Below are 25839 nucleotides of genomic sequence, written 5' to 3'. Positions count from 1 at the left end.
ATAGTGGGTCCTACTTCTTATGGGCTTGGGCCCATCTTGTGGGCCTTCTTTGGTCGTGTGACCCATCTTATAATACTCTTAGATATGTGGGCCTTCCTTGGTGGTGTGGGCTTGAGCCCTATCTTCCAACATTATGAATATAGAAGCCTAATTATCACACTTGATAACCATAGGATCTGGGATGGAAAATCCAAACTCAACAAAGATGGACTTTACTCACATAAGCTTACTATGTGAACCATTGCTTTGTACTCTACCTTGTCACTAAATCTAGCTACTATAGCTTGTTTCATACTCTTCCAACTCACCAAGTTACCTCCAACATAACAGCAGTAGCCAGTGGTAGATCTCTTATCCATTTTGTACCCAACATAATCTACATCAAAATATCCCTATACATAATCTTCTCATTCTAAGTATACAATAAGCCTTTGCTAGGAGCACCTTTCAAATATTTTAAAATTCTTTGTGTTGCTTCTAAATGTATCAGTTTTGGGCTTTCCATGGGTTGAATATTTGGAAAAGAGAAATACTTCACTGGCTTGTTTATAAGTGAGTACAATGAGCCATTATTTATAATAGAGGAAACATGCCAGAAATACCCTTATCCTCACCTTCCCTCCCCCCCCCCCCCCCCATCCCCCATAGAAGCCCTCACAACCCTCCTACAAATCATCCCCATAACCCTCACACTCCACAAACTTCCCCCAGATATTGGAATCCCCCCTAGCCCACCCCCAAGAAATCCCCACCTTGAAAATTACCTCTCCGACATAGAGTCCGAAAGCAGGGAGCGCTCTCCTCGTGCCCACAGGCAAAACAATTCTCCCCCTCCTGTTATAACCTACCAGTGCCGAGCTAGAGGGCAGTAGAGAACTTCTACAAGGAGGACCCAGTGACACCATTCGATACCCCTGTAACCTAGAGATGGGAGATTTCATCATTCCAGAGCTGGGTGAATGAGCTCAAGTGTTTGTGGCAGCTCTCTAGTCAGAACAACACAAATACGACCCAGAAACCTGGGCCCAGATAGTGGAACTTGCCAAGGTGATGGGCACCGTCTTCACAGAGCCTCTCCCGGGAGATAACCACCCATTTGAGAAGTCAAAGAAGATGAATAATGATCAATGATCATTCTCTCCTGGAATGTCCATGGAATTGGGTCCTTGCGTCGCCGCGCCTCCATTCGGGACCTCCTTGCTTCAACCAAGGCAAATGTTGTTGTTCTCCAAGAAACCAAGGTGGCTTCTCTACCCCTTGGATGCATCTGTGAGTTGTGGCACCTAAAGGAGCCCGGCTGGGCTTCAGTGGATGCAGTGGGATCGGCAGGCAGTATCCTATTGATGTGGGACATCAGTACTACTGAGGTGCTTGATCGTTGCAGTGGCTCTTACTCCCTTGGCATCAAGCTGCGAGACAAAGGTTCGGGGAACATTTGGTGCCTAGTTGGTGTTAACGACCCTATCAGACACCTAGAGCGTCACTTATTTTGGGAGGATCTATTGAGGACTTGTCAGATGTGGCCTATTCCTCTGATGCTTATGGGTGACATCAATGTCACTCGCTTTTGCCACGAGAAATCCCGGCTGTCCCGGAGAGAACCAACATCCATGAGGCTATTTGCACATTTTATTGGCAGCTGGGACTTGGATGAGATTGCCCTTTCTGGAAAGACCTTCACTTGGTCAAATGGCAGGCAACCCCCTGTCCCCTCAAAGCTGGACTGATTCTTAGCCAGCAATGATTGGCTTCAGTTCTACAGCAACATCTCCGGCAAAGTGCTGAATAGAGTCGTCTTTGATCATTGGCTGATATGGTTGATACCCATTTTGGCAGAAGCCCCCCCCCCCCCCCCCCCACCCACACACACACACACACACACTTCTGATTCAACAATGTTTGGATGGCGGACCCCTCTTTTGATCTATCTCTCCAATCCTTTTGGGAGAATATGACCGTTGCTGAACCCAGAGGGTGTGCCTTCCCAATCAAGCTCAAGATGTTGAAGCCGCTGCTGAGGTCTTGGGCCTCTGAAAAGAAGGCCTCTTCCTCGGCTATGAGAACCAATGCCCTTGCTCATATAGCCGTTCTCGACTATGAAGAGGAAGTCAAAGGTCTCTCTTCTCCGGAAGTCTCTCAGAGGTATGCCCTTCAAGGGCAATTGCAGTCCTTCGCCCACAGCGAGTTAGTGCACTGGAAGCAACGTGCAAGATTCAAATGGCTCTCCGATGGGGATGCTAATACTAGATTCTTCCATGCAGTCGCCTCTGCGCGAAGAAGGGCCAACCGCATTGCCATGCTCAGCGTCAACAGTGGGGCTACTTCGGATCGAGCCATTATTTCTGACTAATTATTGAATTTTTTTGCAAATTTATACTCTGATCACCAGCCATTCTGGCCCTTCTTCCAAAGGGTTAACCTTCAGGTTATTCCATAAGCTGCAACTTGTCTCATCGAGCTCCCCTTCTCTGATCGGGAAATTGAAATTGCAGCCCTCGGTCTTCCTTTGGATCGTGCTCCCGGCCCGGATGGATTCAACGGGGAATTCTATCGTCGTTGTTGGCCTTTCATCGTAAAAGACATTTCTAGCATGGCCTGCTCCTTTTATCAGAATGACATCAAATATAGGAGTATCAGAACCTCTTTTATTGCCCTCATCCCTAAAAAAGATGGGGCAGAGCTCCCATCTGACTTTCGGCCGATCAGTCTCAGTACCAGTGCATATAGGTGATTGCCCACCTCCTTGCTAGTAGCCTCAGGGCAATCCTCCCTATTGCCTTTCACCATGGCCATAGTGCTTTTATTAAGGGAAGAAACATTCTTGATTCAGCCATGGCATGTCATGAACTTAGTCATCATATCAAGGTCCAAAAGTTCCCTATATTCATCCTCAAGCTTGACTTCGAAAAGGCATTTGACAGAGTTAACTGGAAGTTTCTGGACACCCCCCTGGGGAAGATTGGATTAGGAGAAAAATGGCGCTTCTGGATCAAAAGCTGCATCTCCTCTGCAAGCTACTTCGTCCTTCTCAACGGAACAATTTGTGAGTATTTTAAGGGAACTAGGGGAATCAGATAGGGAGCCCCCCTATCCCCCCTGCTCTTCAACGTGGTCGCAGAATACCTATCCTCCTTGATCTACTCGGCCAAGAACATGGGATGACTCCTCCCCATTTCTGATTGCACAACCTTTGATATTTCTATTCTCCAGTTTGCGGATGATACTATTTGCTTCGGGGTCGGTACTATGGATTAGATCAGAAAATTGCATGCCGTGCTGGGATTATTTGAATTGACTTCCAATTAGAACATAAACTGGGGAAAAACCACTCTCCTTGGCTATCACATTGAACTAGCTGGGCTTGGGGATATGGCGGACTATCTGGGATGCTTTGTGGGAAATATGCTTGCTACATATCTTGGGCTCCCACTTTTTGATTCTCGGCCTTCGGCGTCACTATGGTCCCCCCTCATTGCGAAATTTGAAAAGAGGCTAGCCACTTGGCGGGGTAAACTCTTATCAACAGCGTGACATCTCACTCTCCTCAAAGTCTTGTCTGGTGGGGCTGCCAAATTCTCTGTTATCATTCATGCATTGTTCGGCCTCCGTTTGCTCCAAAATTGATGCCATTCGTCGATGATTTCTATGGAGATGTTCAGAAGATACCTTCAGATACCATCTGGTCAATTGGAAGGATATTTGCATGCCTAATAATAGGGGAGGATTGGGCATCCGGCCTACAAGAGAAATGAACAAAGCTCTTATGCTCAAATGGATTTGGAATTTCAATAACAAGCATAACAGTTTATGGAAGAATATAGTGAAATTCTACGTTTAGTTTTCGGGTGCATGGTGGAGAGAGGGTGACACTACTCACCTCCTATCCCCGATATGGAATTCAGTTTTCAAGCTCCTTCCAATATTCAGAGTGCTACCTTGTTTTACACGGGCAATGGAAGGACCCTTCTCTTCTGGTCGGATGAATGGTGTGGCCCCCGAGCTCTCTCGGAGGACTTCCTGGGGCTGCATAGGGTGGCAAGCGACCTTTCTTGCTCTATGGTTGATTCATGGAGTGATCACTCGTGGAGTCTCCTGTTCTATCGGGGATTAAATGATGAGGAATCATTGGCTTTTTGCTCTCCTTACTAAACTCAGCAGTACTATTATCCGGGAGCACTCAGTTGATAAGCTGATTTGGAAGCTCAGTAATAGTGGCCGTTTCACTGTCACTTTGGCTTACTTTTATATCAGAAAGCAAGACTACAGTACTCATGATCACAAGGCGAATCTAGCTTGGAAACTCTCAGTGCCAAGCAAAATCAAATTCTTCGTGTGGTCTGCCATCAGTGAACAAATTCTTACTTCAGACAACCTTCATAGAAGAGGCTTCACTGCCCCCGATCTTTCTTGCCGCTTTGCGGTGAGTGCGAAGAGACAGTCCAGCATGTCCTCTTACACAGTGGATTTTCGTGGCATGTTTGGATGAAGATCTTTCAGAAAATCAGGCTCCAACTGGGGCTTCATCAGGACCTCTTTGCCACCTTTGAGATGGTTCAAGGGATTCTCCTTCCTCGGCTGGGCAAGTTAATTCTTTTAGCCTGTCTTGCGCATGTTCCATGGTGCATTTGGCTTGAGCAGAACAACCGGAGATTCAACTCCAATGCTAGCACACCAGATAACACGATTTCTCATTCCGTCGGCCTCATCTCGAGCTGGTTCCATACAAAGAAGGATTTTTTCACTCTATTGGGGGTTTCCCTTCTGGAAAATTGGAATTTGATCGCTCACTTGTTCGGCCCCAGCAGAGCTCCAAGAATGGCTATTGGGGATCCTCCCCCTTGCGACTGCATAAAACTGAAATTTGATGGTAGTGCTATTGGATGTCTTGGTCCAACAAGAGCAGGTGGTGTGTTCAGAGGTCACAATGGAGGCCCTATTCTTTCTTATGCTGGTCTGGTGGGCATTGTTGCTTCTAATACTGCTGAAGTTAGTGCTCTGTTGTTCGGCCTCCAAATCTTCAGGGATCGTCTCCATAGCAAGTTAATCATTGAAGGCGACTTGAAGACGATTATTATTTGGTGTTCCAAGGACAACTTCCCCCCTTGGCGGCATTGGCCCATCACTGATAGTATTGCTGACATTGTATCTTCTACACATTATAATTGGAATCTCATTCCTAGATCAGCCAACTCTTTGGCTGATAAATTGGCAAAATTTGGAACTTCCTAGCATTCTCTCATTGTTTGTGAAGGCTTCCCTCCCTTGTAATATGATCTGTTGAGCTTTTGCATTAAGAAAAATCAACATCATTTCAAAAAAATAAAATAAAAAATAATAGAATCTAATTACAATTAAACTACCCTTGTCCTAGTTACACCCAAAGTTAAACACTAAAAGATGAAGTCCTAGAACAATTGAACAACTGAATATCAATTGAAGACAAACATAAATAAAACTCCTTTAACTAAGACTCTTTTGTGAGACCTCATCTTGTGATACTCATGTAAGACTCCACCATATTAATCCTGGCTTTGTGAGACTTCTTGTTGTGAGAGTCATGTATGACTCTTCATACCTACTCTTAAACACCCCCTCAAGTCGGAGTTTTTAACTGCAACTTATAATGAAAAAAATTCTTGGTCTTTAATTTTTTATTTGTTGAAAGAACTTCTTCGTAGATACAAAAACTTTATCTTTTGTTCTCCCTCTTTCTTGAATGTTTTTGTCACATAAGATTACCACAAAATATGGAATAACATATCTCTTTGTTGTACTTCTTCACCTACTTCTCCTCCTTAAGTTGGGGATAAAAAAAGATGTAGAGACCCAGCTCGGACAAAACATTATTTGAGAGAAGAAAGTTGGTCCAGCTTTAGGGTACAACAAAGAAACTATTCACTTTTTAAGGGTAGCTCAAACACAAATTATCTATTGGGTGAAGAATAAAAGATTTGGCTCGAGTTGGATGTTGGATACACTCCTATTCTGTTTAGGTAGTGGGTATAGGCATTGCTCTGAAGTTATGAAAACATAAGATGATAAACCGAAGAAATAATAGAAGAAAAAAAACGTTAATTGGAAAGAGGTGACTATGCAACACTCATACTTCCAAATGAATCTTAGAATGTGACCTATTTTTTTATTTTTTTTTTTGAAAAACCAGGGGAGACCATAATGGTAGAACTTAATAGATTTGACAAAGTATATTTTTTTTTTAGGTGACCACAATTTTTCGGAGTTGACAATGCAGAAGATACACGACTAAGTAACAAAAACATAAAACTCGAAAACAACATTGAACCAGGATATTGAATAGTTGAACCAGCACATTATGGAGTAATTAAGTTTGACCAAAATTATCTGATTAGAAAAGAAATTTTGCTAAAAATATAGGATTTTAGGAGAAAAGGAATTCAATTCACGTTAATGTATGGAAAGATAATAGGAGAGAAAAAAAAGGAAATTGAGAGATTTTCAGTAGAATGGATCTTTGGTATTTTTTTTTTTTTGAAATAGTGCTGAGTTATTCTAAAAGGCTCAAATGAGCAAAATTACAAGGAAGGCGGCCGTCCTAAACAATGAGAGATTGCTGGGAGGTTCCAAATTTAGCTAACCTATCGGCCATAGAATTGGCTGACCTAGGAATGTGATTCCAACAAGAAATGGAAGATACAATATCCGAAATAGAAGAAGTAATTGGCCAATGCCTCCAAGGGGGAGTAGCTGAATTAGAGCACCAGCTTATGACTTCTTTAGAGTCTCCCTCTATCAACAGCTTCCCTTGAAGTCTATCTTTGAAAATCTGCAACCAAGATGAAGAGCGTTCATCTTCGTGGTCGTATAATCTGTAAGGAGAAAATAGTTTCTCCACTGTGATTTCTGAAGAACCCCCCCTAGACCTGGGCAACCCGGAGCACTTCCCTCGATCATTGGTATTTTTAATATCGATATCTCTCAAAATATAGCTCAAAATCACAAATAGTTTGTTGGTCAAAAACTGGACTCAAGGAACTTTAATTTGATATAAAAAAACTTCATGCTCGAATTTATGATGACCACTTGATTTGCTTCATTATGTAGCATGACCTTGCTGACTTCAATTAGAATATATCCTTACATATAGATGAGATTGATATGAAAGTTGCTCCTTTTGAAACTAGATTCCATTATCTCTCATTCAAGTAGAATATACCTTGTGATGAGATATACTTCTTTTGAGAGAAATAATCTGATAGAATATAGACTCTTCAATCTGGCTGAAGTGATTACTCTTTCTTCTTTGGCCAGCATGACCTTTGATTCTTTTGATATTGATATCTCCCTTTGATTCTTTTGATATTGATATCTCCATCTAGAAAGCTTAGATTGAGAATTAGTTTTATAAATTGGAAAATAGACTTACAAATCTTTATTTTGATAGATAATTTTCCATACAAAGTCTCGTTTTTGATGGCATAAAACACCTAAAAAATTGAAACGTTCTACTGCTGCTCGAACATCTCTTGTTGTCCGACCTGTGTTGCGTCAAATATCGATTTCTCTTTGTAAAAAACTTCGATTACCGAAATTTTTTTTGTGTTGAAAAGTAGACTCAAAGATTTTTTATCAATATATAATTTGCGCTATGAAAAGTTCAGTATGGAGGTGCAAACACCAAGGAAATAACAAATAATGGGGCATGAAAGAAAGAAAAAAGGTAGAGTACGAACCTAAAATACTGGAGATAATAAACCAAAAAAAGATCACATTATCTTGGTGGGTTGATCGAGTCAACTCACAAAACTTGTTCTGATACCATGTTGAATTTTTTGGAAAAGCGAAATGCTTCATTGACTTGTTTATAACTATGTACAATGAGCCTTTATTTGTAATAGAGAAAACTAGTAGAATCCAAATACAATTAAACTACCGTTATCTCAGTTATACTCAAAAGTTAAACACTAAAAGATAAGTCCTAAAACAATTAAACAACTAGACATAAATAGAAGATAAACCTAACTTAAACACTTTTAATTGTCTCTTCTATGAGACCTCTTGTGAGACTTCTATAAGAGTCTACCAAATTAATTCTTGCTCTGTGAGACTTTTTATTGTGAGAGTCATGTAAGACTCTTCCATAATTGTTTTTCAACACCATGAATTGACTTACTACTCCTACTACGAAGGATATATTAGGTGTAGTAATTGTAGCATAAATCAACTTTTCCACTAGGTGTCTATAATAGGTTTTGTCCTTGAGTGCATGACTATGAGAGTCGTGAATATCAAAGTTTTCTTCCATGGGAGTATCCACTTGGCTTAGCACCTAGGAGATTGTATTCCTGCGACTTATCTTCGATATACTTCCTCTGAGAAAGAACAACATCTTTCTTACTCTGAGCCACTTCAATGCTGAAGAAATATTTCAACTATCCTAAATCCTTAGATTGAAAACTTGTGGCCAAATATGTTTTTACCTCCTTAATTCCTTCTAAGTCACTCCCAGGTAATATGATATCGTCAACATACATAACAAAGATAAAAATATCGGTCTTCCTTTTCAGCACAAACTTGGAGTAGTCATAGTGACTTCTGTAAAACCCAAACTTCATTAGTGCTGAATTTTTCAAACCATGCTCTAGGACTTTGTTTAAGTCCATAGATAGCTTTCTTCAACTAGCACACTTTTGCTGTCTCCGCCTGTGCAACATACCCAGGAGGTTGCTCCTTATATACTTCCTCCTTTAAGTCGCCAACAGGAACAGGTTTTTGACTTCCAAATGAAATAGTGGCCACTCTTGATTAATTGCCACTGAAACCAAATACAAACTGAAGGGAGTTAGGCCACAAGCGAAAACGTTTCATGCACATCAACACCGAAGGTTTGTGTATAGCCCTCGGTTACTAATCTAGCCTTATACTGCTCAATAGTCCCATCAACCATATATTTAATTGTATAGAGCTAATGGAACCCCACAACAATTGCCTTGGAAGGTGGGTGACAGAGACCCTATGTGCCCTTAGATACCAAAATATCCATCTCTTCATTTGTACTTCATTTCCACTCAAGTGAAGTCATAGCTTCCTGCACTGAACCAGGTGCAGAAGACAGTCAACGATATAGAAAAGAATTTGTATAATGAGGACAAAAAATCAAAGCAAACATATTGAAAAATAGATGAGAGATACACAACATTTTACCTTTCCGAAGGCTAATGAGTATATCCAAATCAGACAAAACATGACTTGTGTCACAAAGAGGAAGATGACTGGTCTTGAGTGGCGAGCTCATGAGATGGAGCGTCAATAGACATTGGTGAATGCAATATAATAGTAATTGGAACTGGAGCGTCGATAGACAGTTGGAGCGTCAATAGACACTTTGTGATTGTACACCTGTAGGAACCTGTAGGAGGTGCATCCATAATAGTAATTGGAATTGGGTTATCCATAGAAAGATCAGATAAAGATTGAGATTTTGCAAAAGACACAAAGTACAAGGCGTTTTAAAAAAAAATGTAACATCGGAGGAGACTAATGTTTTTCTTTTAATTGGATCATAACATTTGTATCCTTTTTTATGATGTGAATAACCCAAAAAGACACATTTAATAGTTCGAGGAGACAATTTATCTGCAGAGGTAAAAAATAAATGAACAAAGCATGTAGATCCAAAGATACGAGGAATAACATCAAATAATTTATAGTGGGGTTTTAAGACCTGGATATGAACTTGTCCTTGCAAACAAATGATGGCATACAATTGATCAAGTAATACAATGTTAACACTTTGTCGCCCCAAAAAGATTTAAGGGCATTCATGTGAAACAGTAAAGTACAGGTCACTTAAAAAAGGTGTTTGTTTTTACGTTAACGACCCCAGGGAGACTAGACACAAGAAGTCTGATGAGTAATACCACATAAAGCACAAAATGATGCAAATTTTTGATTTAGAATTGACTTAAGTGGATTTACAATAAAAAGAAAATAATGCTCCCAAGTACGAAAACCCTTATATCTCACTTAATACACATCAGAATCCAATGAGACTTGAAACATAAGTACATGATAAGTAGTCTAACTTGCTGGAAACATATGACATTCATGAAAGGATTAAATGACTAAAATACCCCTGTACCAATATTCTAACTTGAGAGAACAAAAGCTTGAGAAGGGAAGGAGAGAGCATTAGGATTAGGTTTCAATAGAGAAGATAAAGAGAGAGGGTTGTATGAGATTAGGGTTTAGAGGTCTCTCTTTCCTATTTATAACTTAAACTTAGTAACAAATTATAGTAGTGTACTTGCTCCCTTTACATCCTCAGAGACAACTTTCAACAAGAAAATTCTTTCTTAGGAAACTTTGAAAACTAAATATTTAAAATTATAATTTATAACAATTTATTATTCTATGCATTGGTGATTGATGCTAATTTTAGATTTTTTCTTATTTTTGTCAATCTTTCATGATAAAATGAAATAATGACGTTGAGGTAAATGTAATGATGTAAACAACATTCTTGTAAATAGTGTTGCTTTTCTAAGGATTTTTTTTTTTTTTTTGGTGGAGCTAAGGTTTGCTGGACTTGAGTGTGGCCTCCTTTCCTTCTAGAAAAAAACTACATGCAAAAAGTTCAGAAGCTGTAAAGCCATCTTAAGTAGACCTTGGTCATGTGAAACTACTGAGAGATATATTGAACTATCATTTGTATCACCTGTCAAAATACCTGTATGCTTTTTATGTTATCCCTAACTAATTCAGGTAGTTGTTGGAATCCCTTTTCCAAATATGTAAGCACCCTAACTGATATTTGAGTTACTATTTGAACCTGAATTTTTATTCTGGCTAACTGATTCACACGTGTCCAGAAATGATATTCAAGTGGTGTTGAAGAAAAAGTATAACGATAAGTATAAGATGACCAGAAATCTTCTTAGTGGGAGCCAGTGGTACTGCTACCAAGCCTTCCGTGCTCTAAATCAGGCTATCGGTAAATATGTCTTGTCCATCTTTTTCAGCTTTTTTTTCTGTGCTTTTCTATTTTTTTTCTGATTTCATGCTCAGGGCGTAAAGTTCATATCTTTTGCTTGGTGGTGAAAATTTGGGGCGGCAAAATTTGACCTGGCCTGAACTCTACTGGTTGATTTGATCCCACCTGCAGTTATTAATTTGTAGGTTTGGTTTTGTTTGAATATAAGAAATCACATTAGAATTAGAACCCCTTGAGGAAGTACATGAAGATTGAAAGTCTTACTTTATCTCCCACTATGATCAGGATTGTGGGACTGGTCTTTGTAAACAGCTTTACTCATTAGATTGAAAGAGCAAGAGAGACATCTCTCGAGTCTTTGACTTCTTTTCTTGTTCATCTCTTTCTCTGCTATTTGTATTTCGTCATTCTCTCTCATCTTATCTATATCTCACTTCCATTGGACTCTAGAATTCAACACGATATCAAAGCAGGTTCTAAAGTCTCATAAACACTAGTTTTTTTTGAGTGCTCGAGGATTCTGAATATTATAAATCAGGCTTCAGCCATGGGAGAGGTTGAAGATTGAAGTTTTGATAGATGAATTTTCTTTTCTTTTATTTGCGTCACTTGAATTATTGAAATAGGTCTTTTTGTGTTTTTGACTCATGATCGGTGGTTCTCTAGCCATTTTATAGGGTTCTTGAAGAGGATAGAAGTGTTACTCAGCTGTACGACACACCAGTTGAGAATACACATTATTTTTCAGTCAATCTTTCGGTTCTTCTAGGGAAGGAATCATATTGGAGTTTTTCCAGTTTTCCAACAATTTTTTCTTAGGAAAGAAACTATTTTTTGAAATAAAAGAATTAGTGACTATTAAGAACTTGGAGGGCTGAACCCCATTTAGCTTGAGCGTTCGCAAGATGATTAGCGGATCTAGGAACATGATTCCAAATGCAGTCTAGGGAGGAAGAGATGTTACAAATATCCAGAAAGTTGTCCCAATGGCACCAGGGGGGAGACTTGGATTTGGCACACCAGTCAATGATTACTTTAGAGTCTCCCTCAATGATGAGGGGACCATAGAAGCGATCACGGAAGGACATCAGCCCTTTATGCAACCTAGCAAGCTCCACCATGGTGGAGTCTGAGATGCCCAAGAGGCCGGCATAGGAGAGAAGGAGGTTGCTACGGTTGTCATGGATGACTCCACCAAATCCCGCAGGCCCAGGGCATCCAAAGGCGTTACCATCAAATTTTAGTTTAAGGTAACCAAAAGGCGGAGGGTTCTAGGTAATTGTAGTTGTTAATCATTTTCTCCGAACGAAGGTAAAACCCAAGAGATTGATTTCTATTTCGATTTCTTTTTCGATGCCGTTTATTGCTTTTCGAGAAACATGTATACGACGAGCATCCGGATCATAACAAACATAACCCTTTTGAGGTATAGCATAACCAAGAAAAGCACACTTAACTGATTGGGCTATAAGTTTATGTCATTCATGAGTAGGGAGATGCACAAAACAAACGCAACCAAATGTCCGAAGATCAGAATATGAAGGAGAATGGCCAAACAACTTAAAGAAAAGGAGAAACATGATGTAATGTAGGAGAAGGTAAGCGATTGATCAAATGAACTGAAGTAGAAAGCGCTTCACACCAAAAACGAGAAGGAACAAATGATTCAAGTAAAAGGGTTCTGACCACATCAAGAAGGTGACGGTTTTTTTGCTCAGCAACACCATTTTGTTGCGGTGTCGAAGGATAAGAGCGTTGAGAGACGATCCCTTTGCTTTGAAGAAAGTCCTAAAACTCATTAGGCATGCATTCTCCGCCAGAATCAGAGCGCAAGACTTTGATGTTGGCAAAGAATTGAGTCTCTAGAAGCGCAAGAAAATGCTTAAATGCTAGAAAAACTTCGGCTTTAGCCCGTAGGAAGTAAACCCAAGTAAATCGACTACAGTCATCAATAAAAGTGACAAAGTACATGTAATGCGCATGAGAAACAACAGGTGTAATCCCCCAAACATCAGTATGAATAATATCGAAACATTGTAAGGCATGAGATGCATGATGAGGAAAAGGTAGAACTTTACTTTTGCCAAGTTTGCATGATGAACATTCAAAAGAAAGATCAAAAGAAGAAAATGCTTGTTGTTCCAATACACCAGAATTAAATAATTTTCAAAGTACATCAGAGTTTGGGTGGCCTAGACGTTTATGTCACATCTTAGGTCCAGAACCAACAACATTACATGCAAAGGAAAGGAAAGGAAAGGAAAACTAGGACTAATAGTGGAAGGAAAAACATAAAAAGGAAAGAGTCGTTCCACTTTAGGCCCTTTCGTGATCATCGCCCCTGACACTTGATCCTGCACAACACAACCGGATCGAGAGAAATTGGCATTATAATTATTATCGACCAATTGACCAGCAGAAATAAGATTTGTGGAGAGGTCGAGAGACACAAAAACATCAGTTAAGCAAGAGGAATGATCACCAACAACATTGATAGGTAGAGAATTGCCATCATGGTGTTAATTTTCTGTTTTCCATCATAATTTCTCACATTGGAAAGATAAACAACAGTATTGGTCATATAGTTAGAAGCTTTGGAGTCAAAATACCATGGCTTAGAAGAGACTTTATGATTACCTGAGAGCCCAAAAGTAGAGAAATCAGAAATGATCATCTGTTGTACCATCTCAGGAGTGAGTATGTTTGGGTTTGCTGAGGTGGTAGGTGCAGCAGGAATAGAAACAACTAGCGAGGCAGTAGGCAATGCAAAAGAACTAGAGGCACCAGCAAAGGCATGATAAGCAGTACCCTACTTCCTTTCTGGTCGAATGGGGCAGGCAACGATGTTATGACCCTGTTTCTTGCAGTAGTTACAGAACTTCCTTAAGGCATTCCCGAGCAATATGACCAAAAGTTTTACATCTAAAGCACTGAACAACACGCATGTCTCTTCCCTTGTTCCTCCCTTGTGCTGCATAAGCTACAGTAACAGGGTCACTAACATTAGCCCGATGTTCCATGCCAGCCTGAGTTATTATACGCTGCTCCTCACGAAGAAGTTCACTGAAACAAGTATCTAGAGATGGTACAGGATGACGATTCGTCAGACTAGACCGTGCAATTTCAAAATGGGAACGGAGCTTCATCAAGAATTGATCTATCTTGTTGGTTTCATGCACTGCTTGAATAGTAAAGAGAGCAGCAATGGGAATATTAGAATAAGCAATGTCTGTATAGTCAGCCCAAAGGTTTTGAAAACCAGATAAATATTCCCCAATGGAGAGACTTTCTTGTGTAAAATTAGCCATCTCATACTCCTATTGAAAACGCCTCGTCGTGTTGTCTTGATGATAAACCTTGGTGAGGTAACTCCACATGTCAGCCGCATTTCTATAAGGCCTTAGATTGAGAACAAAGAAAGGCTCAACGGAGCCAAGGATCCAAGTCATGACCCTAGCATCCTTGATTGTCCACTTGGACAAAGCCTCGGCCTCCCGAGGTGCGGGATTACTTCTATCTATATGACCCCATAACTCTTTGCCCATAACGAATAAACGAAACTGAAATTCTCAGGCAGTGTAATTTTTTACCCGTGAAACGGATAGGGAACGAGTCTAACTTATCAAATGACATGATATAATCCAGATGACACCTCTTTGGATAGAAACTCACAAATTGCAAAAAAGAAACACACGATTATATTTCCTTTCTTTGCCCTCGTTACGTACACGCACGAGGCTGGTGTTTTGTATCTACAGACACAGAGTCTCCCCTTCTTTCTTCCTTTATGAGCGGCTTCCCCCCTTGCTACTCTCTGAGATCACTTCACTGTCTGAAAACTGGAAGCAAAAGACGGCGAATCGTCGTTACGAGAAAGACTACGAATGAAGTCAGTGTAAGAAACAGCTGACCCCGCCGTCGTTTGCTGGCTTTAGAAAGGAATTTCCCTCTCCAAGTAGCCATCCTACTCTCCATCCGATCAATGATAGGCTGCCAGCATTGCTTACCCGGGTTACCATCGGTTAGAGGAAGGCTGAGGTAGGTCCTAGGGAGACTAGTGACTCTACATCCTAGGTAGTCGGCCATACAATTGAGAGTGGTTTTCTCAATATTATATCCTAAGATAGAAGACTTGGCCCAACTGACTTTCTAACCAGACGAAAACTCGAAGAGATTTTAGAGCCTTGAATCAGATAATCCGTTTCATCAAACCCATGCCAAATAGAATGGTATCATTCGCAGATTGAAGAATAGAGATGTCTTGGTTAGGTTGGTCAGAGATGGGAGAGAGCCAACCAATGTCTTGAGCGTGGCGGATCATGATAGGCAAATACTCAGCAATGATGGTGAAGAGGAAAGGAGACATCAAGTCGCTTTGTCAGATCCCACGAGTGCCCTTAAAATTCCCGCATGGGGTGCCATGGATCAGGATGGAATAAGACGCAGAGGAGACACAACTGTGCATCCAAAACCGCTAGCAGTTATCGAATCCCATATGCTTGAACAGATGGTCCAAGAGCTTCCAGTTGACGTGGTCGAAGGCCTTCTCGAAATCTAGCTTGAGGGCAAACTGAGTTGCTTTGAGCACTTGAAGGAGTGAATGAGTTCATGAGTTGCCATGGCTGAGTCAAGAATGTTCCTGCCTTTGATGAAGGCACTCTGACACGTTTGGATAATCTGCAGAAGGACCTTTCTGAGGTAGTTAGCCAACAATTGCGCAATTACTTTGTAGGAGCTGGTGGTGAGGCTGATGGGCCTGAAATTGGAGGGGAGCTCGGTATAGGTTTTCTTGGGAACCAAGGTGATGTAATCTTATTCCTTATGTTGAATTATGTCTATGCTCCCATATTCATGCATATAGAACATGTAGAATGGGAGATATAAGGAGATTAGGGTTTCACTTAAGTGAGGATAATATTTGTAATTCTATTCAAATCTCTTTAATAAATAGGTTGACAATCGTGCTAACCCCCAACACAGCTCTATTCTTCGAGCTTTCTTCTCCTCTCTCCCTCTCTCATTCTCTCTCTTTTCTTTTTACATAGAACAGTAGATCACATTTGGGAATGCTCCTTGTCAGTTTTTTCATCTCTTTGAAGCAAACGTCTACATAAAAGAAAGATCTTTTTCAGGTTTTCTAGCTAGTGGTTGGTAAAAATCCAATTTTTTTTCTTTTTCTCTCTGCCAAAAACCTTGGGGTTATTGATTCTGCTGTTCTTGGAACGTGTTTTGATGTTTTAAACTGCCCAAAAGGGGTTTTTATGCCGATTTTGGGATGCGTGCCAACTCCCAACTTACCTGTGCTGATGTCCTCTGCATTTCTTGACATCAACCCTACTTGATGCTTTTTTGCACTATTTGATCTGGAATTTGATGTCTATGCTGGAATTCTGGTATTTTTAACTAGCGCACATCACAGTAACTGCCTGACCCTAATTTTGTGTGGTGGGGGCCACCTAGGTTTATCATATTGAATTTTTTGGAAGGTTTATTTGATCATGGCTGATTCTGGTGAAGTTTGCACTCCATCTAAAGAAAATTATAATTCTGAAGGGAAATATATTATTATTATCACTTCAGAAAAAATGAATGGTGATAATTATCTTACTTGGTCCAAGTCTATTCGAATGTAGTTAAAAGGCAAGAAGAAGCTGCAATTTATCAGGGATGATCCTCCTATCCCTCAAGATGATGATTGAGAAGCAGAAGACAACCAAGTAATAATTTGGATTGTCAACAACATGGAGTTTTCTCTTAGGTGTCAGGTTGTGAATTTTGAAACTGTTAAAGCTATGTGGTTATCTTTAGAAGTTTTATATGCTTAAGAGAGCAATCTTTCTAGGGTATATTAGTTATATACAGATTTTTTCAGTTTGAAGTGAGGTAACAAGACGGTGACAGAATACTATATTTCTTTTTTGAATGTTTGGTAGGAAATCAATGTTGTTCATCTATTTACTATGGATGAATGAGAACTCATGAAACAACAAAATCATCTCCTAGTAGCTAAATTTCTTGATGGTTTGGGTGCTGAATTTGATCACATAAAGGCACAAGTCCTAGTCTCTGATGAAGTACCTAACCTCTCTACTAACTTTAATAGGGTGATGAGAGCTTAAAAGATGATTGTGCCTAAAGTAGGGAAAGATGCAAAATTGGGTGAAGCCATTGCCTTTAATACATCAGCTGCAACATCTGGTTCCACTAAGTTGTCTAGGGGATGTATAGGGATTGGCAGAGGCATAGGTAGAGACAATTCAGGCTGGAGACTAGGCCAAGGGGATGGCAAATCTGATAGAAAGTGTGTTCATCGTGGATGCACTAATCATTACTCAGACAAATGTTGGATAAAGTTTGGGAAACTTGTGTGGGCAAACTCTTTTACACATGAGGGTATTTGCCCATGTGTCTGAAATTACTACACTTGTCTCACCTGGTGCCACGTATGAGTTGCAACAATTTATTCAGCAACAACAACAGATTTCATTGCGTATGGCACAACTCTCCATTCCTTTTGCATCCTTGGGTCATACTACTTCTCCCACAGGTATGTCTACGTTTATTGTGTCTCATTCCCCCATCTTGGATACTTGATTCCTGAGCTACAAAACACATGTTAGGTATGTCTTCCTTATTTTTTAACTTTTTTTTGTGAAACGGTGATGATTTTATTACGAAGAAAAGCAAAAGAATACATCAAGGGAAGCCTCCCCTATGTATAATTCCAGGATTAAGCAAATAGTACACAAATTCATACCACAAATCACAAATCAAGATTGATGCAGGTAAACCAGGAGATGACATAGGCAGAAGTGAGATTTATCACTTAGCAATTGATCATAGGCTAGCAAGTAGTTCGGAGGAATCTAGAAACCTCTCTTCCTCGGAAGTAACCTAGAGATATGCCCTCCAAGGACAAATGCAGTCCTTTTCTCATAGTGAGCTCGTGCATTGGAAGTAGTGTGCAAGATTTAAGTGGCTCATTAAGGGGGATGCCAATACTAAATTCTTCCATGCAGTCGCCTCTGCATGGAGAAGAGCCAACCGCATCACCACGCTCAGCGTCAATGGTGAGATTACCTCGGATCGATCCCTTATTTCAGACTCACTAGTGAACTTTTTTGCAGAATTATATTCTGATTGCCAGCTAGTTCGCCCTTTCTTCGAAAAGGTTCATTTCTAGGCTATTCCTTCGGCCGCAACTAGTCTCTTTGAGCTCCCTTTCTCCAGTAAGGAAATTGAAAAAGTAGCACTGGGTCTTCCTTTGGATCATGCTTCGGGCCCGGATGGTTTCAACGGGGAATTCTATTGCCGATGTTGGCCCTTCATCAGAGACGATATTGCCTGCATGGTCCACTCGTTCTATCAGCATGGCATCAAATATAGGAGCATCAGAGCTTGGTTTATTGCCCTCATCCTTAAAAAAGAAGGGGCAGAACTTCCTTCTGACTTCCGGCCGATCAGTCTCACCACCAGTGCCTACAAGGTGCTTGCGCGCCTCCTTGCCAACCGCCTCAGGGCGATTCTCCCTATTGCCATTAATCATGACCAAAGTTTTTTTATCAAGGGAAGAAATATATTAGATTCGGCCATGGTATGTCATGAGCTCATTCACCATTTTAAGGCTTTAAAGCTTCCCAGATTCATCCTTAAGCTTGATTTTGAGAAAGCTTTTGACAGAGTTAATTGGAAACTTCTGGACACTCTCCTAGGGAAGATGGAATTCAGGGAAAAATGGCGCTTCTGGATTATAAGTTGCATATTCTCTGCAAGCTACTCCGTTCTTCTCAACGGAACGACCTGTAGGTATTTTTAGGGATCTGAGGGAATCAGGCAAGGAGACCCCCTTTCCCCTTTGCTCTTCAATGTGGTAGCAGAATATCTATCCTCTTTGATCTATTCAGCCAAGAACTTGGGTTGGCTCCTCCCCACGATGGACTGTGTAGCCTTTGATGTGCCGATCCTTCAGTTTGCAGACGATACCATTTGCTTTGGGTTTGGTACTATGGATTAGATCCGAAAACTGCGCGCTGTATTGGGACTATTTGAATTGGCTTCTAGTCAGAATATTAACAGGAAGAAAACCACCCTCCTAGGCTATCATATGGACTCATCTGTGCTTTAGGGTATGGCTGACTATTTGGGGTGCTCAGTGGGAAATTTGTCAAGTACATATCTTGGACTCCCACTCTCAGCCTTCGGCGATGTTTTGGTCCCCCCTTATTGAGAAATTTGAGAAGAGACTAGCTACTTGGAGGGGCAAGCTTTTATCTATTGCAGGGCGACTCACTCTCCTCAAGTCTTGTTTGACAGGATTGTCAAACTATTTATTATCCTTCATGCACTGTTCGGCCTCTGTTTGTAATAGGATTGACACCATCCGTCGACGTTTTCTCTGGAAAGGATCAGAGGACACCTTCAGATATCATTTGGTGAGTTGGAAGGATATTTGCATGCCCCGCAATCGGGGAGGTTTAGGCATCCGACCTACGTAGCAGATGAACAATGCCCTTATGCTCAAATGGATCTGGAACTTCAACATCAAACATAACAACCTATGGGGAGATATGGTCAGCTTCTATCTTCAACCTTCGAGTGCCTGGTGGAGGGAGGATGGCGTTACTCACCTCTTATCCCCGATTTGGAAATCAATTCAAAAGTTCCTCCCAATATTAAGAGATGCAACTTCCTTTTACACATGCATTGGAAGGACCCTCTTTTGGTCGGATGAATGGTGTGGCCCCCGCCCCCTCTTTGAGGACTTCCCGGGGCTCTCTAGGGTGGCAAGGGACCTCTCTTGCTCAATGGCTGATTCTTGGAGAGATCGTTCATGGAGTCTCACGTTTTGTCGTCAGGGATTAAATGATGAGGAAACTGTCCTTTTGCTCTCTCCTCTCTGGATTCAGCAGCATTACTATTCATGAGCATGTAGTTGATAAATTGACATGGAAGCCCAACATTAATAGCCGATTCACATTTGCATTTGCCTACTCTCACATTAGAAAGCAAGATTGCAACATGCATGAGCATAAGGCAAACCTAGCATGGAAGCTCTCAGCGCCTAGTAAAATCAAATTCTTCGTGTGGAATGCCATCAGGGAACAAATCTTCATCTCTGACAACCTCCATAAAAGAGGTTACGCAACCCAACATGTTCTCTTACATTGTGATTTTTCTTGGCAAGTCTGGATGAAGATATTTCAGAAGATTGGACTCCAAATGGGGCTACATGAGGACCTTTTCGGCACCTATGAGATGGTTATGAGGATCCGCCTTCCTAGGTTGGGCAAGATAATTCTCTTGGCATGCCTTGTGCATGTCCCATGGTGCCTATGGCTCGAGCGAAATAACCGAAGATTCAACTCCAAGGCTAACACCCTGGATAATACAGCTTCTCAGGCAGTGGGCCTTATCTCGAGTTGGTTACATACTAGGAAGGAGTTTGCCTCTCTATTGGGCGTTTCCCTTCGGGAAAATTGAAGTTTGATGGCACATATGGTGGGCCTCTGTAGGAATCCGGTTATGGCCACCTGGGATCCTCCCCCTTATGACTGCATCAAACTCAATTTTGATGGCAGTGATTTAGGCTATCCTAGGCCGACTAGAGTTGGTGGTGTTTTCAAAGACAGTAGTGGAGACCCTATTCTATCCTATGCTGGACCGGTAAGTATTGCTGATTCAAATACTGCTAAAGTGAGTGTTCTTCTATTCAGCCTCCAAATCTTTAAAGAGTGGCTTCATGGCAAGCTGCTTATCAAAGGAGACTCAAAGACTGTCATCAGTTGGTGTTTAAAAGATAACTCCCCCTCTTGGCGCCACTAACCAATCACTGATTGTATTACTGACATTGTGTCATCCATTCATTGTAATTGGAACCTCATTCCTAGATCAACCAATTCTTTGGTTGATAAATTTGAAAAATTCGGAACCTCCCAGCAATCTCTCATTGTTTGGGAAGGTTTTCCCTCTTGTAATCTGCTCATTTGAGCTCTCTTAATAAAATTTAGCATCATTTAAAAAAAATAAAAAAAAGTAGTTCTAAGAATTAAGATATTCGAACAAATTGCTAGGAAAAGGTTTGATGTATAAGGCTCATTGTCATGTTCTTATTGAAGACTTCACTAATCCAGATTGGGTGGGTTCCCCATATTACAAGATCTACATCTGCTTACTGTACCTTAGAGGAAACTTGGTTACCTAGTGTAACAAAAAAGCAAAATGTGGAGGCAAAATGATGTGTTGAAGCAGAATATAGAGCTATGGTTCATGTTGTTTGTGATATGACGTAGTTGAAATCCTTCAAGAGTTATAATTGCCTATAGACGAGCCAATGACACTGTATTGCGATAATCAAGTCACCATTCTCATTATAAATAATCTAGTTTTTATGAGAGTACCTAACTTATTGATGTACTCTTATTTTTTTGGAGACAAGTTGTAATTATTTTTTACCCAAATGTCTCCTTACAAAGGTAACTTGTTGACGTGTATGCGAAGGCACTACAATCAGGCTGGGTATCTATGATCTATATGATTGAATTTGAGGGGGACTTTGAGTATGAGACGTCTTATAGAATTGGTACTCCTTCATATGGAAGTAGATGAGGATTGAAAGCACTACTTTGTCTCCCACTAGGATTATGATTGGGGACTGTTCTTTGTGAACACCTTTATAAATTAATGATTGAAAGAGCGAGAGTGACATCTCTCAATTCTATGACTTCTTTTCTTTCTCCTCTCTTTTTCTGCTCTTTGTATTGAGTTACTCTCTCTCATCTTATATACTTAACCAATTACTAATCAGGTCGAATTCAGGTTCAATATATGGATTTGGCATTTCCTAGTTTAGTAGCTCAATATTGCAAGAACTAAGCTGATTTAACCAGATTTAACTTTTAACTGAACTGCTTCTTATACATCTTAATGCTTAAGGTAAATTATCTACTAATAAAATAATTTCTACTGTTTATGTTCCTATTTTCCTTTTTAATATTAATTTTTTTGCATATTTGAATTTAGATTTTTTGAGTAGGTTGACCTGGACCCAACTTGTGCCTTTCATGTTTGGGGTTGTATCTGCATATAGGCCAAGTTCAAATCAACTCTTTTAGGCTTGGACATTAGGGGGAGTGTTAGCGGTAATAATTTCACATAGGTTAAAGTCTAGAAAAATTCTGTGGTTGTTGGAAGAAATGATCATTTTGGGATGTAGTTTTGCCCAACTTTAACAGGAGGCTTACGTTGCTGTGGTTTTGGTTAAGAGTGGAGTATCTTTAGAGAAAAAGGTCATTTTGGGATGTAGTTATACTTAACAGGAGGCTTATGTTGCTGTCTTTTTGGCTAAGAGTGGAGTGTCTTGCTAACATCTTGTTGTGTGAAACTCCGTTTCAATTGATTAGCCTCTTTTGCATTTTCCTTGTTTTTATGTAGTTCTGTCTTTTTTGTCTGGTTTGCCCTTCTGGGGCCCTCTCGCTTATTTTCTTTTTAGGTCATTTTTTCAAAAAAAAAAAAAAAAAAAAAAAAAGTTAGTTTGAAGAGGAAGCAAATTTATTTAACTATGACTCTTCTTCCTTATAAGTTAACCAAGGAGGAATGCGATATTTTATTCTTACTAATAGTTCTTTTTTATTTCTCTAGGGCGCTGTATTAGGCATCGGCTTGACTATGGGGCTATCATTCTATTAGGTAAATATCAAGAGATCAAAAGAAGTATCTTCACTTGTCTTGTACTACAGATCTACCAAAAAGGTATTGTTCTTATTGATGATCTTATCATTGTCAATTTGAGGACAGATGAGCGGTTTAAGGAGGAGAATACAGCATACATTTCAAAATGGCTGAGGAAATCAATTAAACGCTATGACAACTTTGACATGTCAATGGAAGGATTAAGGAAATTTTTCAAAGCAAAGGTCTTGCATCTTTTAACTATTTTCAGTTAAGTTCATTAGTTGAATACCATATAATCTGATCCGATTAGATCCATTAACAGGAGCACTTGAGCCAAAATGACCCCAAAGTCGGGGTCATAATTAAGATGGAAGACTCTCATATAGACAGAGAGCCTCTGAATAAAAAAGGCCATTGCAACAAGACTTCAAGAACGTGTGGTAGGAAGAGGAACAAATGTAATGTTAATGGTGATGAGGAAGTTAAAATAACTTATGAAAGTAATATTGCAGCTGTGAAGAGTAGAAAATTGGCCCAGTTTCTGGTGGCAGTGAAAAAAGATAGGACTTCAGTCGAAGATAATGCTCAAAACTCATCAATTGGAGCAGAAGAGAAAAACATTGGCGAGTGCAGTCAACGTGTTGATCTAAATTGCAGCGCCCAAATAGACACCAGGTTGTTTCTCTAAACACATATATCTACCAAAGTTTGAACTTCATACATTTCCATTTACAATTTGAGGTTGAGTGATTATTCAAAGAAGTTAAAGCTGAATTTTGTCTTCTATATACAACATGGAAAACCAAAAAATGTGAGGCACTGTAAACGTAATTTCAGTGATAGCTCATATTTTTTTTAAGTTGTACAGTTTTATTGGTAAGAAAAATTTCAGTTTCTAAAATCATATTTTTTGAGTGAAATGAAAATTTATTGAAAGGAGAAAGAAAACAAAACAATTTAAAGGAGCTGTTTCTAAAATCATATTGCACAATAGATTTCTATCTTATGATCATAGAATTTAAAAAAAACACAAAAAATGTCATTGGAACTATATGATTGAGTGGAATTAGCACATACCTTTATTCCAATTTTATAAAACCTGGACTGGACTGGTTGGTTGAATTGGGTCAATCAACCCAATCTTCTTGGATTGATTTTGACGTAGAATAAAAACACACCCTAAAGACCAAGTTTATAGTTTACATTTGCAGGGAAGCAGAAATCCAGAAGTTTTCACTTCAATTGGAATCTAACCTAATACGAATTGCTATAGATTTGTCCTAGGGTTTGTTAATCCAACCTAAGAGGGCTGATCCAATACGAAAAGCCATTTGGTGCAAAACATGTGAAACGGCTATCTCAGCAAGGGCCTCATCATCATTTTCACCAATTAAAGTTTTTCACCAATTAAACAAGTAGCAAGGGCCTCATCATCATTTTCACCAATTAAAGTTTTTCACCAATTAAACAAGTAGCAAGGGCCTCATCATCATTTAGCTTACGCCGGAAGTGGAGATTCCAAGAGTTGATGCCCCAAGCTTCTGCAACAAAAATGTCTTGAAGCGTTGTGAGCTGCAATAGGGGCTGGTTGGAATCTTGAAGTGGCCTTGTCTTGCTCCACCAGTTAGTCCAAAACTTTAAGCTTGACCCATCTCCAACAAAATAGCGAATCGCTGATCAAAAGGCTGGAACAAGGAAAATAGACCTCCAAGTTGGGGACACATAGAATGGCGCCTCCCATTAGTGATACATCGGGTATCCGTCAACTGGAGCTTTGCAGCAACCATAGGCCTTTAAATGCTTGCTGGAGTGAAGTTGAGCTCCCAAATCCATTTAAGCAAGAGAGCATGCCCCATGTCTTTGGTGAGCGGAATGCCAAGACCCCCAAGATGCTTTGGTTTGTAGACCTCCTTCTAGCTCACATAGTGGTATTTGAACTCATTTCCAACACCCTGCCTGAAGAAACACCTCTCAATGGTTCTATATGATGACAAATAGAGGCCTGACAAGGAATGGAGGACAAAAAATAGTTCAGGAGCCCAGTAATGCAAGAATAGAGACGTGTAAGCCGACCAACGTTCGAAAGCAACTTCCCCCTCCAGGTGGTAAGATGCCTCTCAAAGTTTTTCAATAAAGGGGGCCCAAGTGCAGTTTTTCGAACTAAATAGTGTCATCAACAAATTGCAACAAAGGGATCTGTGTCATTGGCCATAAGGTTGTTTCATGAAAAGAAAAAAGTTTGTTGAAACCTTTCAGACCAGGATGAATGGCAAAACTCCACTACCAGGTTGTGCACAGAGAAGATGAGGAAAAAATTGATGTAGGGTTTACTAGTAGTTCGTCTCCTGCTTTGGTCCCATATAAAGTTAGAATTAAGGTTTTGAGAGAGTAGGAAAGAAGAAAGAACCATGGAAGAGAATAGGAGAGAGAGTTGCTGAGAGGAAGAAAGCAGCAAGACAGTTCCAGTTTGATAGCCCCTCTCTCTATTCAACAAGTATACCACTGTTTTAAAAGAACAAAAAAAAGTATGGTAATGAATACACTAAGCTTATTAGAGAGAGGTGTCATGGCTAAATTACCCCTAAGCAAAGTGACAAATATGCCCCTGAATTACAAACTTAAAGATAAATGCAAGAAAGAATGATTTTGGAAGGCTTTCTCCCCTTCAGGATGCTGGGGGGGTCGTTGGGGAGGAGGAGGTTTCCTTTCTAAGCTTAAACACTTATCATAACCTAAAAACTTAGGATTAAAAAAATTCCTACATGCCATTGTAATATCACCAAAAATGCTTGCTTCTATCCCTGGTTGTACTGTCCCTTCCCCTAAGTGTATTTCTAGGTTTTCCAGCTTGGCGTTTGGCCTTTATAATGCCATAACATTTCAAATTAAAAAAAAAAAACTAAAATACCCATGTACGATATGCATTAAGTTCCTTTAGTAGAAAAAACAAGTATTTGCTGAACATTCATTTTACTGACAGGGATATTAGTGGGAGTGGCTATAGTTTTTGAGATAATTTTGACTGCCCTTAATGCATCTTGGATTTGTTTTACCTTATGAAAAGGTAAAATTGTTATTAATAAAATATGGTCAGTCCTATTAACATGACCCACTGAATATTTTTCTTTTATGGTAACAGATAGGTAATTTTTTTAAATTCCAGGAGGATGTAGGTAATAATGTGATATCTCAGGGTATAT

The 25839-nt window shown here is 40.0% G+C and overlaps 1 protein-coding gene across 1 annotated transcript in view; it reads left to right on the top strand.

Annotated features, from left to right (window-relative positions):
• LOC137943958 (uncharacterized) overlaps positions 1-25839 on the top strand; it is an 81860-nt gene that overhangs the window by 43207 nt on the left and 12814 nt on the right. The window contains exons 20-24 of the mRNA XM_068789409.1: positions 10741-10769; positions 10848-10969; positions 22607-22654; positions 22763-22881; positions 22962-23314. Of these exons, the coding sequence (XP_068645510.1) occupies positions 10741-10769; positions 10848-10969; positions 22607-22654; positions 22763-22881; positions 22962-23314 (671 nt within the window). The remainder of the gene's footprint in view (positions 1-10740; positions 10770-10847; positions 10970-22606; positions 22655-22762; positions 22882-22961; positions 23315-25839) is intronic.

Source organism: Aristolochia californica, unplaced genomic scaffold (assembly GCF_029961685.1).
Source record: "Aristolochia californica isolate CCGP_79_NKW_82.1479 unplaced genomic scaffold, dmAriCali1.0.hap1 SCAF_11, whole genome shotgun sequence".
Lineage (NCBI taxonomy): Eukaryota > Viridiplantae > Streptophyta > Magnoliopsida > Piperales > Aristolochiaceae > Aristolochia > Aristolochia californica.
This window is presented reverse-complemented; position numbering and strand designations above follow the sequence as displayed.